The 16,036-nt window shown below is 38.8% G+C and overlaps 1 protein-coding gene across 12 annotated transcripts in view; it reads right to left on the bottom strand.

Moving 5' to 3' along the window:
- WWOX (WW domain containing oxidoreductase) overlaps window positions 1–16,036 on the bottom strand; it is a 642,196-nt gene that overhangs the window by 508,051 nt on the left and 118,109 nt on the right. The window contains exons 6-7 of one of the 12 annotated variants that reach the window (XM_067540128.1): window positions 2,807–2,843; window positions 2,519–2,710 (exon numbers count right to left, since the gene is read on the bottom strand). The exons of 10 other annotated variants lie outside the window; for them this stretch is intronic. In XM_067540128.1, the coding sequence (XP_067396229.1) occupies window positions 2,625–2,710; window positions 2,807–2,843 (123 nt within the window). In that variant the 3' untranslated portion in view covers window positions 2,519–2,624. Of the gene's footprint in view, window positions 1–1,973; window positions 2,711–2,806; window positions 2,844–16,036 lie in introns of those variants that run through there. One more of the 12 variants, XM_067540127.1, reaches the window with a different exon arrangement.

Below are 16,036 nucleotides of genomic sequence, written 5' to 3'. Positions count from 1 at the left end.
AACATCATCATATTATACTAAGGGGACTGGATTTTTCACTGTCTTTTGCCATTATTTTCACCGGTTCAAAGTAGGAGCAAAACAACACCTTTCTGATCTGTAAATGACTGCCCTAAGAGCAAGGCAATGGGGAATCAGGTTCCCTTACTTTGGAAGGCCATTAACTCATTAAAATAGACCAGCACAATAGCTTGAAGCAGAAACAAAGGGCCAGATTCTGCTCCTAGTTAAACCACAATAAGTCCAAAGTAATTAAGGGTTTGTCCACACTCATGCTTATGCCAGCAAGACTTTTGTTGCTCAGGGGTGTGAAAAAACACCCTGCTGATCGACATAATTTTTCCCGGCATAAGCACTAGCGCAGTCATGTTGGAGAGCTCTCTCCCACTAACATAATAAAACCACTTAAATGAGGGGCAGTAGCTATGTCGGTGGGATAGCACTGTCTACACTCACACTTAAGACAGCAAAACTTATGTCGCTCAGCGGCGTGTTTTTTTCACACTCCTGAGAGTCAAAAGTTTTGCCAGTATAAGCATGAGTTTAGATAAGCCATAAGTGGAGGTTTCTAAAACATGGTTCAAAGAGAGAAATATCAGAAAGAAACTAGTAAAAATGTCATATTGAACAGCAGTTTCTTTTTTTTTTTTTCTACAGTAGTCAACAACCTCTGAGAAGGGATTTAACAACAAGGGCACCTGTCCTGCTCTCTCCAGCCTTCTATTCTGATTATTTCAGAACATCTAAGTTTTAAGAAACATTTGATAAAATTAGTTTCAAGGCATTATAGTTAGACATGTCCAAAAATAGTCCATCCAGACAAGCATATTAATTCTCTGTGTACACTGTACTATGGCAGTAAAAAGTAGGGAAAGGATTCCTCTGAGAACAGAAGCTACTCGACTGACATTTAAATAACAGACAATTAAAATAATGGACTTAATCATTCAATGTTTCATTCATAAAGTTTGGAGTAAACCTGCTTTCAGCATAACTATGGCATAAACGTGGCACTGGTAATCATTATGATTATCATGTATTATTTGTATTACAGTAGCACCTAACGTTCCATTATTCCATCTTCTCACAACTGTGCTGTGTTGAATGTGGCTCCATAACTGTGAGATATCATTCTGCTTTCTGTATGCCATATTCACACATTTTAGGGGCCAGATTCTGGTCCCCTCTGAAACCTCAATAAACTACTCTGGTGGCATACAAAGGTTATAAATGAGACAACAGCTCCAGGGAGAAATACCCCAGAACAGGCAGAGTGCAGGTCTGCTTATGCTGCCCCTGGTATAAGAACTTGCTATGAGTGAGACCAATGGTTGGAGAGGAACGGTGATAGTGCTTTGCAGCACAACTGTTCTGGGCTGCAGCATACAGAAGCTGCCAAGACAGGATCCATGAAATACAAGGCTGACTTAAGGCCACCTTGCTGCCCCTCTTTCAGTGCTGCACTGTGTGCTGTACTTTAAACCAGAGCACAAAAATATAACCCAAGGACTTTTCTGCCTGTCTGCTCTGCTGGTGTTCAACGAGGCAATTAAAGATGGCGAATCATGCAGAGGGAGAGAAGTGCACTGCATTCCCTCTCCTAGAAAAACTGGTTTGCTTGCTCTTTTTGTTGTTCTTAATCTAAACTAAAAGTCCATTAGGCTGGAAGTATATGGCTGGAGTTAGCAGAAATGGCAGGAAGTAAGGGTTCAAAACTGAGAGAAGAGCAGAAAGTGTGTCTGCTATGTGGTTTGGGTGATCTCCTCTCCAGCAAATTGTAATAACTTTTAATATTTATATATATATTTATACATAGCTGTATACATTTCATCTATGATTTCCTGATACAATTCCCATAATAACTATGAGCCTTGATGAATGTTAGGAAATATGTTCTGTCACAAAGGGATCAGAGGTCTACATTCCTGCTTCTTTTTCAGGCTACTTCTGGAGCTGAATAAGCTTCAATGGGACAATGCTATTGACATGCTGTCTGATTTCTTTACTAGGTAAGGTCAGTACAAGGAGATGGGTGCTGCCTTGCATTCTGAAGGTGGCTACATTATAGTGATCTCTAATGGTAGCTTTTACTACAGACCTCCTTTGAGAACACCTTAGCCTCATTCCCTGCAACTTCCACCATGAGCCTTGGTGGAACAAGGAGACTAGGACTGTTTTTGGGACTGACCCACTCCATTATGTGACTGAGAGACCACTGGGTAAGCATAGAGTATTCCCTTAACCCACAACAGGCAGGCAGGGTAGGTATGTTTATTTGACTACCACATAGAGGCAGGAACAGAGAAAGAAATGGGAGACTATTAAAAGACTCAATGCCAATATTGTGAGAATACAAACAAACACTGTTCTTGCTGAATAGACGAACTGAAACAAGGATCAGAATGTTTTGCCTCTTCTTGGCTTCCCCTAAGAATGCTGGAACAGACTGGCACAGGTGGCTCCATGTGGAGTACTCCTTCCACATATGGATATCCCACTTTCTATGCAGAACAGGGGATATGGTGCTTCAAGACACAGTTCTTCAAACTACCCACAGAAGATGTGGGGATTTCAGAAGATGAAATGGAGGCACAATGGGGCAGCCTGTGTGTGCAGCACGACCATCAACTCTGCTCCCATTCATAAATCTGGACTGAAGGTAAAATAGCAGGCATCTGTACTTCCTCCATCTGGCTTTCCTCTGTGGCTCCTACAACAAAAGGACAATAGAGGCACAGATCCTGAAAAAGGAGGGAACGCAAAGAGAACAGCTGTTGTCTCTCGACAGAAAAATTACTGCTCTTACCTAGAAAGAGCTCCACTTCCTCATGGATCCATGAGATCTGTGGAATTGAGAGATTTGTTACCCCTAATCCATTCCACCAGAGAACAGGTTCAGCCTCAAAGGACTTCTCCTTCCCCTTTCTGCTGAAGGGAGCAATCTGGTCCATTGTACCCAAGCTGCAGATGGCATAACTGCATCCTACATTATTACTGCATTTTACATTACTATAAAGCCCTAGAATTTCTCTTTTCATTTACAAAGCTTTAAAGGACCTCACAATTGCACTTTTTATTAAGGTGATTATACTCTTCACTTTATACTGGTGATGTACCAAATTACACTTACTTTAAGAAAGTGTTTTGCTATCATTAGCCCCAATTGTGGAGTTCACTGCTTAAAATTATTGGCAATTCCAACTGGGTTTTAATTCCAAATCACATTTGGTCATAGGATTTGTTTGTTTGGTTTTCCCAATTAGCTGTACTGTGTCCCTATTTCTTTAACTGTTTCAGCTGTATCTGTAAAGAACTTTAAGATGTACCTATATAAACATTGCTGTATAAATCAGGAATTATGGAGAACTTAAGTGCTCATTTATCTGGTACAGATGTAAAACATACCACAAATGTCATATTGTTCCAACTTAATAAATAGTGGCAAAGGGAGAAAAAATCAACATTTTATTTAAATAGTTGTGGGCCTAATTTTCCATGACATCACATCCATTGGCCTTCACTAGCAAGGAGGCACGTTGGTGGACTAATGGCCATCAATGTTGGTGGTAGAATTTTCACATACAAATGTGTGTGAAAATTCAATCATCAACTGTTGCAAGTGTTTATGAATAGAGGCTGAAAAGTCAGGCCCTTTATTTATGAAGCAAACAACTCGTGCCAAATGGAACGATATGCAAACACAAGAATTAAAAATACATTGTAACACAAAACAGTTAAAGTGTAAGAAATAGTAATAATTCAAGCCTCAACAATGAGCAGAAGGTGGGAGTGGAGAGGAGGGGTGTGAAGCAGACTCCTGTGAACTGACAATGCCCATAATAAGCATAGGCTTCCAAAAGAGCACAGACAAGGCTTGTGGTCAAAGGGAATAACTAATGCTAGCATGTTCACATTAGTAGTTTTCAGCTGCACAGTTTCCCTTGGAAATGTCATATTGAAAATGATTTATTACTGATATTAATGTAGTGGTTAGGGACTGCAACCAAGATCAGGTCTTCATTGTGCTTGGTACTGTACAAATGAATAAGACAATCCCTGCCCCCAAAAAGCTTACAGTCTAACCAAGACATATGAAGGATTAGAGAAGAAAGAGAGGTGAATTGATTTGCCTGAGGTCACCCAGCAGCTTAGAAGCACTGCCAGGAACTGAACAGAAGTCTTCCAAGTCCCAGTTTCACTGCCATATCTACTGAACCATAATGATGCCAGGATTTTTATCCTCATCAACTTCTTTCAAACATACCCCCTTTGTTTAGTACAAGAATTGTCTCACAAAGAAAAACATTAAAACTAACATTCTTTTTTTTTTTAAATTGTCCCTTCTATAATTCTTACTCATTTTTGGTAGGCAAGAAATGCTTTTCCAAATCAGCATACTGTACCTTTAATGGTTCATCTGTAGTTCAGAATAAAATCTGAACTATTTGTTGTTCATTGTTGTTATATTCTGTTCCAAGGTTCATAATTTGAAAATTGACTTTGGGGACTTTTTGCTTGGTCTATTAAAATGATTCATGTTGCATTCAACATAAATTGTGCATACACAGAGGAGGCTTAGTACACGTATTCAGAGCATAATAACTAAAGTGAATTTTGTACAAGCCGCAGTTTGTGGCAGGGATGCAGTATCATTTGTCTTAATTTTTCTTCAGCATTACATTAGGCTAGTGCATTTACATTTTCAGGTATGGCTAACCACTTTAAAACTTCCTTTTTACAGCATGAGTAAAGAGAGAATCAAATCTGCATCTTTATGTGAAGTAACATAAAGTAATGCCTTTTTACTGTCTAAAGTACACATGGATTTACTTTCCATTTACCTTCCTGCACAAAGCGACTGCAAAGTGCATGAAATATTTACCACCTATGAATCATGTAATGCTACTATTAAAATGATGATAATGTTCTGTTTTGCCTTCAAAAACATGATATGGTAACAGTCACATACTCAAAGTGGTTCTGTCACTCAAAACTACAAGTGTAATATATAGTTTAATATTTCTTTAGGATGTTTGGGGTGCAAATTAACCACAAGAACTGACTTAAGACTGCATGCACTATCTTGTGAAATATTTATTTGGCAAAATTGTGGCATCCGAAGAGCCCAGTAAATAAGACTTTGGAATCATACTAAAGAAGAGAGAGGTACAAAAGGAAGGCCCACAACTGACCTGACTTACAACCCAGGTGAGTTACAGCAGAATTTTGGGATAAAGTCTGACATTATTTAAGTTAGATGATGTGCTTAATAAATTCCTTATTTTAGCTCAATTTTTCAAATGTGGAAATTTTCAACAAAATATTTCTGACTGCACTAAGACCCTGATTTTCACAGCTGTTCTAACCGATCTTCATTTTTGTGGATGCAACTTTCTGCTCACACAGATTTTTTGGTTCACAAACACTAGAGGCCACTGCTAAAAAGTGTTAACACCTGCATAGATTGGTGACAGGGTCTGCATGTACAAAGTAATAAGTTTTATGTTTGAAAATTCTTGCACCTGTACATCATGACAATCAAATCAATCACTTGCACATGCAGGAGTTAGTGCAAATATAGAGCTTGGGGTCTGAAAATCAGTCTCTAAACTTTAGTTTGATGTCAACAAAAAACTTAGTTCATTTTTCACTTGATTGAAGATGCTCACCAAACTGCAATGGGTGCTGAGCTCATACACATAAGCCTTCACCCCCATAAGACGTAGGGTAAGAAAAGAGGTTCTGGGAGACAGTCTGACAAATAGGGTAGTGACTCAGATTTTATCTTGAGTATTTAGGAAAAAGTCCTTTTGCTAAGCTCTTTTTGTTCCACAGATGGTCACAACATGCCAAAATCTCATTAGACATTATACAGACACTTATACAATCTTAATAGTGTCGGAGGAGTACTTAACTAAGTGAGTCAGCCTTTTTAAAAAACAAACAAAAACATGACATAAACCTGTAAATCCGCTGAGACCGAGCACACAAACTTTGGTATCCAAACTCACCCCCGATTCTGGACATTGGCTTTATTGGCACCACAAAAACAGTACACAACATATGCCTCAGCATTAGTTTCTTCCTCAAGCATGGCTTGCCCTATGGTACCCCATTCAGGATCTCCTCTATCCTAAACCCCACCATTTTTATATTCCAGTTGAAGCTCATTGGATGCACCTGCCAGCACTTTCTGCAGTAATTAATTGAGCCTAAAGTAATTCAACAGAAGAGTCCTGAATTCCTATGCAGAATCTGCTGCCATTTGACACAAACAAACAGACTAAAAATAAGTGTCACATTTTTAGCAATGGCCTTTTTTGTTTTTTATATCCACAAAAAAGCACATGCAATTATTTGCACCACAAAACAGTTCACATGCAGGTATTGGAATGTGACCCAAGTTGTCCCAGGTCCAATATCAGGTGAAAGTAACAGAGATTGAGGCATATGTGGCTTTTATTACAAATATGGCCTATGTGTTGATAAGAACATGCATCCAGAGAGACATGTACAAGCTAACAGCTTGTCTCCATGGGTGATTTTTTCCAGGTATAACAGTATAATTATACCAGTATAGTTAAACTCCTATAGTTATATCAGTATAACTTGCCTAGTGGACTCTCTTATTCTAGAAGAATTGTTTTTTTCAGTTTTGTTTAAACCACTTCCAAGCAATATAAACTAAACCAGAAAAAGGCACTCTTATGCTGGCACGAGGGTGTTCACATCAGGAGTTATACCAGTGTAACTTTAGCAGATTAAATGTAAACCCTATCTTTTACCAGTATAACTTCTATGCAGACAAGCTCTAAGAGATACTTACTGGCATCACACGTGGAACCAGAGCCATCATGTATCTGTGGAGATAACTTCTGGTTTTTTGTCTTTCATTAAACTGAATTTTCTCATCATCTTCAAAAGAGAAGGATAATATTATAATGATCTACCACCAAACAACTGTCAGGATCATAATACAGGATTCTCTCTTTATCCAGCCTACCAGCCAGGTATTTATAAAGTGTCCAATCACCATAGTAATCTAGGCTGGGATTAGCTTCTTTGCCTACTGCACTTGGAACTATTCAGAATTCTGTATTTTATACTGTACAGAACTCAGATGTACTGTTAGCCTTAATCACAGCCATATTAGGACTAAATCAAATACACATAAATTATTCAGCTGAGCAGTTCACAATAGGTACTTAACATGTATTTTATCATATTCACCTTTATTTATGGCTGCAAGTCTATTACCATAACGATGCCAAAATGCAACACAAATACTATACAAAGTTGTATTCTCTGGCTTGACAGTGAGAGCTTTGAGATTTGAGGGCAAATCATTTTTTTTCCCCAGTATTAAATAATTTTCAGCAGGAAATTATGATCGAATTTGTAACATCATTTAGGTGTTTTTGTTTTGTTTCTGTTTTTGTTTTTAACAAATTCACTTCCATGTTAAGTAATAGTTTTCCCATCACAGTTTGAAATTACATGAGCACTGATTACTGCTTTTCAAAATAAAGTAAATAAACATCTTTATTGACTTTACTTGAGATTTTTTGTATTTTAATATAGATTAAATATAATGTAAAAATTTAAAAAACAAAAAAACAAACAAAACACGGAAAAGCAACTGGTTCCAAAACATGGCCAGAAAACTCAATCACACAGAAGCAGATAGTGCTGGTGTTAAAATTATACAGAGTTAAAAAAAAAATCTATATTTTAATCTTTTTGGGTGGAAACAAATTATCTTATTTACTACATGAATGATTTCCTCAATTTGACGCCAATCTTTGGAGGCAACTTCAACCTGTCTGAATTAAACAGCCTGCACAAGAAAAGACTAGATTATTTATATAATGGAGGACTGCTTAAAAAATAAAATTGAAAGATTACCTTACCATACACTGAAAATAAGAACATGCACATCACTCTAGCTTACAAAAATCTAATTTTAGTTTTTTCTGTTCATAGAGAGAAGTTTGATAGATAAGTATATTACATATATATTTTTCTGGGACGGGAGGGCCTAGAGACAGGAAGAGATCCATAAATATTTCTGTCACCGTATGTTGCAATAATAATATTACAATCAGGAGATCTTCTGATATTTAGTCATCACATCTGAAGTTTAAAATTAACATTTTTTTAAACTAACGATCTACAGGATGAAATATAAAGTCATAATAGCTTGTTGTTTGTTCTAAGAGTTATATTCCTTCTCAAAAACAATCACAAATTAAAAGCAATTCACTAACGCACCTAAAAGTGGCAAGGCAGATGTGTCATATGTTAAGACCCACAGACAAAGGGTTCCTCAAATAAAGGTGTTTCCAGAAGCCAAATGTGGGTAACTTGCTATGCAAAGCTTACAACACCTTAAAATAAATAATTTACTGTGCTGGGGTCTTCTTCTGCAAACATTTACTATCAAGTATAGTGCTTGCTATGGTGAACAGAACTATAACAAGATTACTCACAGTGGTGAGTAGTGAGTATTTAAACAGTGAGGCTTCTAGTTATTTAGAAAGCAACATTTCATGGTAAATGAACTGCTTGGACTATATGGTAATTCATGGTCACTTTTTTTCATTTTGGTACCTGAGGCAGTGGAGTAACCTCCATCACACCTGGGCTAAGAAGCCCCAGACCTGAGGCAAACCCCAGAAGTAGCATACTGTGGCCACCGTCAATGGGCATGGTACCAAACTCCATCTACAAGTACTGAAATGCCTGCAGTGTCCCTGCCAATCCCTAATCCCACACTAAGTCCCTGAGTGGTACCTGCTGCAGCAGCCGCAGCTACCTTCCTCTCTTTCCACCCCCTGCTGACAGCTCCTCAGCAGGACAGAGGAGCGGAAAATATTTGCTCTGCTGCACAGAGGCCTTAGTGATTCTCTGTCATCATCAGCAAACATTCTTCTGGCCCTTAACTGAGAGTCATTAAAACTGGCCATAGCCTAGCCAAGGGGGTGGGAGAGAAACGACCTAACATCCCCCCTCCCCCCGTCCTCCCACCACATCGGTTTGGTGAAATAGAAAAGAGCATGAATTACTAGCTCGTAGTAGTAGCAGCAGCATGAGGCTGTGGGAAGGGGGCAGAGTTTCAGTTTGTAGTGAATTATGATGCTCTATGAGAAGACAGTGGATTTTCTTAACTCATTACCTGTTTTAATAGCACAATAACTGAAATAGGAGCTCATCTGAAACAAAATGAGAATGAAAGAACAAAGTGATAGTGAGAAACAGGCTTTTTGTTTTAATGTCTGCTTAAGTATGCCACTTTAATAACAGGCACAGCTAGGAGGATTTCTATTTCACCCCTTATTGCTAAAGATCCTTACAATTTGACAACAGTTTAAATAAAATGGCGCATTGCGTAAAAATAAGAGCTTTTTATTTGCTTATATAATTTTTCACTGACGGTTTTCAAAGTTTTAATATACAAACATTAAGGGTAAGTGGTATTATCCCTATTTAACAGATGGGAAATGGAGGCACAAAAATTAAGAGCCTGGCCAAAGTCTCATAATGTGTCTGTGGCAAAGCCTGAAAAAGAACCACCCAAATGAACCCAAAAGAACCACCCAAAAGAACCACCCAAATGCTCATCCGTGTTAAGCACTATTTCATATTCTCTCTCTTAAAAACATCCACTGAAATGAGTGGAATACAATAGTATTCAACAGCAGCAGACAGCAGATATGTCATACCTACAGGGGCATAGGTAATAGGCCAAAATTAATCCGAAGTGTAACTTAAAGGTTTATACCAGTGACGAATTTGGGCCAATATTTCCAGGACATGTGCCACTTCACTGTATCCAAATATTCCAGAAACATTCTTTCATCCCACTGATTTGTAGAGATACTCAATTAAACTTGTTGCTGAAAAGCATACATAGCACTGCAGTAGAAGAGGTTACATACACCATCACCACAATAAATCATTTCATATTCTATTTGCTTCCCAATGTCTTATTTATCGCTAAGAAACAAAAGCTTAAAAAGCTGCATGTGACAATCTATTAAATGTGACAGCTAGGCAAGACTATTTGAGAGTGTAAGGAAAAGTTATAAAAGATTTCACTATCACTCTTTTACCCAAGCTAAAAGATATAACAGTTGCATGCATATCCCAGATATAACTGCAATAAACTGGTTATGCATTAGCTGATATCATATATTTAAACATTGAAATGGCATTTTAAATGAAAGCCAATAAGGCCATTTCTGTATAGCTTTGGACATAAAGGAGATTTTCAAAGGAACAAAAGGCAAGTAGGTGTCCAGTTCCCATTGTAAAAAAATCATTGGTGGGCATCGAACTCCTGTTTCTGCTTTTAAAAGTCTCCCCCAAAATGTTTAGTGCCATATTACCATCAAAGATTACATTACTTGGTAGTGTAATATTATAATTCGAACCATAATATTCTTATGTTTCAGTACTGCTATGTTAAAAGTTAGAACCAGTGTGCTAAAGTGTGGATGTCTCTGGCCTTAAAAAAAAAGTTGAGAAAAATGTCCTTGGCATTTCAGTTTCCTTTGAAAAATGGTAATGAAAATGTATGCAAGAACCAAAATATTACAAATTACTGTTGAGAATAAAGTAATCACCACATGGACATAACACCATAATCCTATCTCAGGGACTTGGTGGAATTAGCAAACTACGTGACTATGACACACATGGTTTATGATTACTATTATGCAATAGCACATTACTCCTTTTGTACAAGCGATAAAGAGTAGAAAAAGAGCAAATGAGGTCTGCAAGAGACCTTCTAATTATATACATCAAGAGCTAAACTTTCCAAGAAAATAACTGGGCAGAAGCATGTGAATGGTACATAATTCTACAGATTTGAATCATCTTTCCAATTTAATTAACATACCTCACTCACAAACATAAGCCGCAGTGCACCGAAGTATTGTGTCTAGGAATACTAGTCATTTGCTAACTCTCACTGAGTGGTTTAAAAGAATACAGTGAAGTGTAAAAGAACCACTTATTAAAGTTCCTTTTCAAAATTATCAATGAGCACTTGTGCTGGGGATCAAATTCAGACCATTCAAAAACTTCAATTCCAAGTGAACGACCATGCTTTGATACATAAAAGACTAATACAAGCAGTCACTTGGGCTAGAGCCCCATGAAAAACACCAGGTGACAAAAGCCCCTTACAGCAATCTGCAAGAAGGAGAAATAAATTAATCAAACTGCCAAACGAAGAAGGCCGGGTTTGACCTCCTTCTGATCTCATTACTTCTCTATTACCCTTTTGAAAAACATCCTCTTACAAAGATCACTAATTGAAGATTATGTGGAGCGGAATCACACCTCTCCATCACCGTGGTAACTTTAACTCATTTGTCATTCTAATAATTCACTTCTTTTCTTTTCTGAACAGACAGAGACACTAATGGACTATCATCAGTTAAAAAGGCAATTTTTCCATTTAATTGCACTCATTAAATAGTGCAATAGAACAATTGGAAAAGCAATACTCTATTTAATCATACAATAGTAATAATGAAACATTGCTTCAAAATAAACCTGGTCACATGTAAAATGTAGTACAATAGCTGTTACAATACCTAGAATAGCAACATTATTTTGAGATAATGGTGTTTGGGTTTTTTTAATATTATTCTTTTTTTGACAATGTTTGTAAAAGTAACAAAGCCAGGCACTGTACAGAAAGTCATTGTGTAAGGTCCTTCACAATAACTTCAATTCCTTTTTCACCCTACCACTGTAGTTCAAGGGATCTCATGAGCCAAGATAGCCAACCACAGGATTTGTGAAAGATAAACATCCAAACACCTAAACCTTGTTTACATAAAGTATTTGTACCAGTATAACCATGTCTGTTAGGGTTGTTTTTTAACCAATGAAGTTATACCAGTACCACCCCTACCGTGGGATAGTTTATTATTATTATTAAGATGCATCTTGTACCAGTATAACCACATTCATTTCTAGGGGATTATATCACTTTAACTATACTGGTATAGTTGAAGGCGTACTGCTTCAATCTGTAGCTATGGCCCTAGTGGATAGCCTATAACTGCCCAATTTGATGTAACATGCCGCAGCATATACAACATTTGTGAAGAATATTGTCTATATTCACTTAAACTCAATCTATGAGCCCAAATTCACAACACCTTACTCCATGCTGGTAATCCCACTGACTCAAACAGGACTACTCACATGGATAACTACCACTTCATCTGACTTTCTATTGCATAAGAGGATCTAAATATTTTTTGTGAGAAAGGATTTGCAGATCTGGCCCCATATCATATACTTACTTATGCTCCTTGAAAGTGAACAGGTCACAAATATAAGTAGAGAGGGGGGTGGAAAGCTAAGAAGCAGTTTGTTTTGAATAGTATGCTATTGGCAAGATGCTCATTTCTGCCACCCTTATGTACATTAAGTAATACTATGTATGTACATTAAGTAGTACCATTAGCTCACAAATGATCCCAATGAAAATGATGGGCTATTTGCAGACTAAAGGTCTAAACTCAAATAAGGGTGCAATCTGGTCTGTAAGAGGTGTTCACTCCATATCAGCCTTGAAAGGGTTAATAAGGGTGACAAGGGGGCCAATTAACTTGATAGCCACACCTGAGGGAAATTAGGATAAACAACCCTCTGATTGGGAATTGAGCCCAGCTGAGAAGGAATAGGTGTACTATGAGAAAGCCAGAAAGTTGGCAGCACAAGGAGGCTGCAGTGTGGAGGCTGACACAGTCACTCTCTAGCCTTAGAAAGGTAAAGGAGGAAACTACGGAGAGAATGGAAGCCCTGGGGTCCTGGCTCTGAGAAAAGGGTGTACCTGCAGGAGCATGGGACAGGACAGGAGCCTAAGAGGTGAAGTAGGAGCAGCCTAGGGAAACAGTGGCAGGGACTGGGACAGGGCAGACCTTGGCTGCTAGTTGTAGGGTCGCTGGGCTGGAACCTGGAGTAACGGATGGGCCTGGGTTCCCCTACCAGCCACTGGAGAGGTGGTACAGACCAGACAGTGTATCAGCAGTCTGCCTAGGATAGTTGTCTAGTGGGACTCCCAGAAGGACAGGACTACAGTGATTTGACTGCAGGGCCAGGTCATGAAGAGAAAGCATGCCAGGTTGCAGAGAGAGAGAGAGAGGGGTGGCAGGGTGTATGAATAAGCAGCAGAAGGGGGAGTCAGACATGAGTGGAACTAATCCCAACAGCAGCCAAGAGGAGGCGCCCTTAGTAATGAGTGTAACCCGGGACGTGATAAAATGGAAAAAAAAATTAAAAAGCAGTTATCTGAAATACTCTTGCTAAGAGCAGGTGCAAGTATTAAGTAGCCCTTAATTATCTATTCAAAATTTGTGTGTGCAACCTTATTGATTCCAGGGAAACGAACTGCTATACCAATATTAATGAAATTGACATCAGTACAGGCAATCAGACAAGGCCAAGTTAAAAAGTCTAAAACGTGAGAAACTAGCATAGCCAAATTAGGAGTTGTAATTTAAGTTTTGATAACACAATAAAATTATCATTATCATAGATGTCAGCAATGGATCTGAAACTGCTCAGAAACATTGCCAGAACATTATATTGTATGGGGGGAAAAAAACTGGTTTGAAAACTGTGGTGCCTTTGATTCTTGCCAAGCCCTTCATTAGAATGAAACGTATTTTCAGAGGTAATGTTAGGCAACATCAAGAAATGTCACTGAATAATGTAGTGGTAGTTATAGTTAATCTACAGAGCTCCCTGGAGCCTAAATTCTCAAATCCTTGTCAATCTGCACTTAATTGGTTGTTATTCAAACAAACTCATACTGAAGTCAATGGGAGTTCACCTGACCTCAGGATTTGGGCTGCTCTGATTTCCTAGATTTATGATATAATTTTCATTAACCATATATGATAACAAAGTACTTTGCGATTTTAGTTTGTGCATTATTTTAAATCTAATACAAAATTTAATGTCATGAAGGTTTCAGGAACACATGAAATTTTCATGGTTAATAAATGGTTGCTGAATAGCTAAGGTGTATGAATTAGTCTAATATAGTGACAATAAGGATCTTATTAATAAATAGCTTATACTGCCCAGACGGTTAGAGAATGTGTTACAGCAACTGACGGTCTATGGGTCATTTAAGCAAATGTATAAACAAAAAAATTGAGTTGGAAGAAATGGGTTGAAATTTCAAAAAAAGAGGAGTACTGTGCCCCAAAGACCGAACCTTCCTTCAAAACACACAAACTAAGGGTCCAATCCACTTCCACTGTAGTCAATGAAAGGTTTCCTAATGATCTCAATAGAAGCCGGTTCTGGCCTAAAGTTACTTTTAATTTGCCTTGCACCAAGCCCTTGCAGTTTTGGTGGAGAAATTCCTTCCATTTACACCTTGTGATCTTTAAATCGAACTTCAAAAGCCATTTAATGAATTTGAACAGTGGTTAAAATATTATAAAATGTCCTTGAGAGCAGTTATGGGTCTGATCCAAAGCCCATGAATGTTAATGGGAATACTGATTGACTGTCAGAGCAGAAGCGGGGATAGGGAATGAGCGTAGCTAGGGTGGACCTGTATTCCAGTAATTCGACTTCTCTGCAAAGCTAACACTCATCCCCCTGCAGCTCCTTAAATAAGGGTAGAGCAAGTTACCTCCCTTCTGTCTCTGTGCTGGCCCTTGTATTGGTGCAGGGGGAAAAAAATCTGTCTTTTGAGCCTATTGGTGTATTTTATACAGGGATATCAAAAGCATCCCTAAAGTGTAACACCCCCTGGAACTTGCTCCTTAACTACATAAAAAGAATAAAAATAGTAGTTGCCTAGGGTCATATTTATTCCCTTGACTCTAAAACATGCTCTGTCTGATCCTTGAGAATACCCTCTTCTCTCTATTTTCTCATAGTCCACCTCAAGGACATCATCCTTACACATGACAATGCAACAAAAGACTAGAAAAGGCATACATATCTTTGGGTTTTCTAGCAACTAGGCTTTAGTTGAGGCATATGTCACTATTCTAAAGGTAGAAAATTGAGCAATTCAAGCGCTCTGTGGAAGAGTGGACTCATGGGGAGTGTGCCCCCTTGTTGCTGGGCATGGCATAGCAGCTTTTTAGGCTTTAACACCCCCTGCTGATGGTTGCTCCAGTCCTGCAGCAATCTCTTTTCTCATGACTTTGCCATTCCAGCCAGGTCACTTTAAAGTCTCTCTCCTTCCAAGATGTTAAAAAAATATACAGCAAAAGTCCACAAATGTCCCAACACGGATTTTTGACCCTCCTTCGCCCCCTTGGGCTATTCCTCAGCCTGTCCTTGGGACTCAATCTTCAGCTCCTCCCCAGGCTCATTAGTTTTTATCTCAGGCTTCTACACCACTTCTTCTGGGCTGGTAGGGGAACCTAGGCCAACCCTCTGCTCAGCCGTATTAGGCAGCTAGGTCAGCTCTTTCAGATGCACTGGTATTTCCCTGGACCACTTCCTACCTCTAAGAGCCTTGTGCTGCTTCCCTGCAGCCTTTACTTAACACATCCTCTCTCTCTTTCTCAGGCCTCTGGCTTTTCCCTCAGGCCTCCCACCACTTCCTTTCTCTGCTGGAATGTCCAAAGCTCCGAACTGCCTCTGCGCCATGCCTTGCCCCTTTTCCAGGCCCACCACAAGCATTAATTCATCCCTATGGCCTTCTTTAGTCTGCCTTCCCCAGGCCATTCCCAGAAAGAGAAAGCTCTCTAACTCTCCTCTCCTAGGTTTGTCTCTCCTGGCTCTTCGCATGAACCATCCTTGTGGCTTTCACTTCCTTCTCTTATGAAGAAGGTCCAGCTCCTCCCCAGCCGGTGTGATAACAAGTCAAGTCTGACACACCCTCCTGGTGCTGCAAAATGTGGATTTAATTTCACTCTCAAGATTGGTCTACACTGGAAACTTACATTGGCATAGCTACATCACTCAGGGGTGTGAAAAATCCACACCCCTGAGACACACAGCTATGCTAAAATAATCCCCAGTGTAGACAGTG

Source organism: Emydura macquarii, unplaced genomic scaffold, assembly GCF_026122565.2.
Source record: "Emydura macquarii macquarii isolate MOO-44397 ecotype Brisbane River unplaced genomic scaffold, CSIRO-AGI_Emac_v2 contig_561, whole genome shotgun sequence".
NCBI lineage: Eukaryota > Metazoa > Chordata > Testudines > Chelidae > Emydura > Emydura macquarii.
Note: the sequence above shows the minus strand (reverse complement) of the source record. Positions and strands in the feature narration are given on the sequence as shown.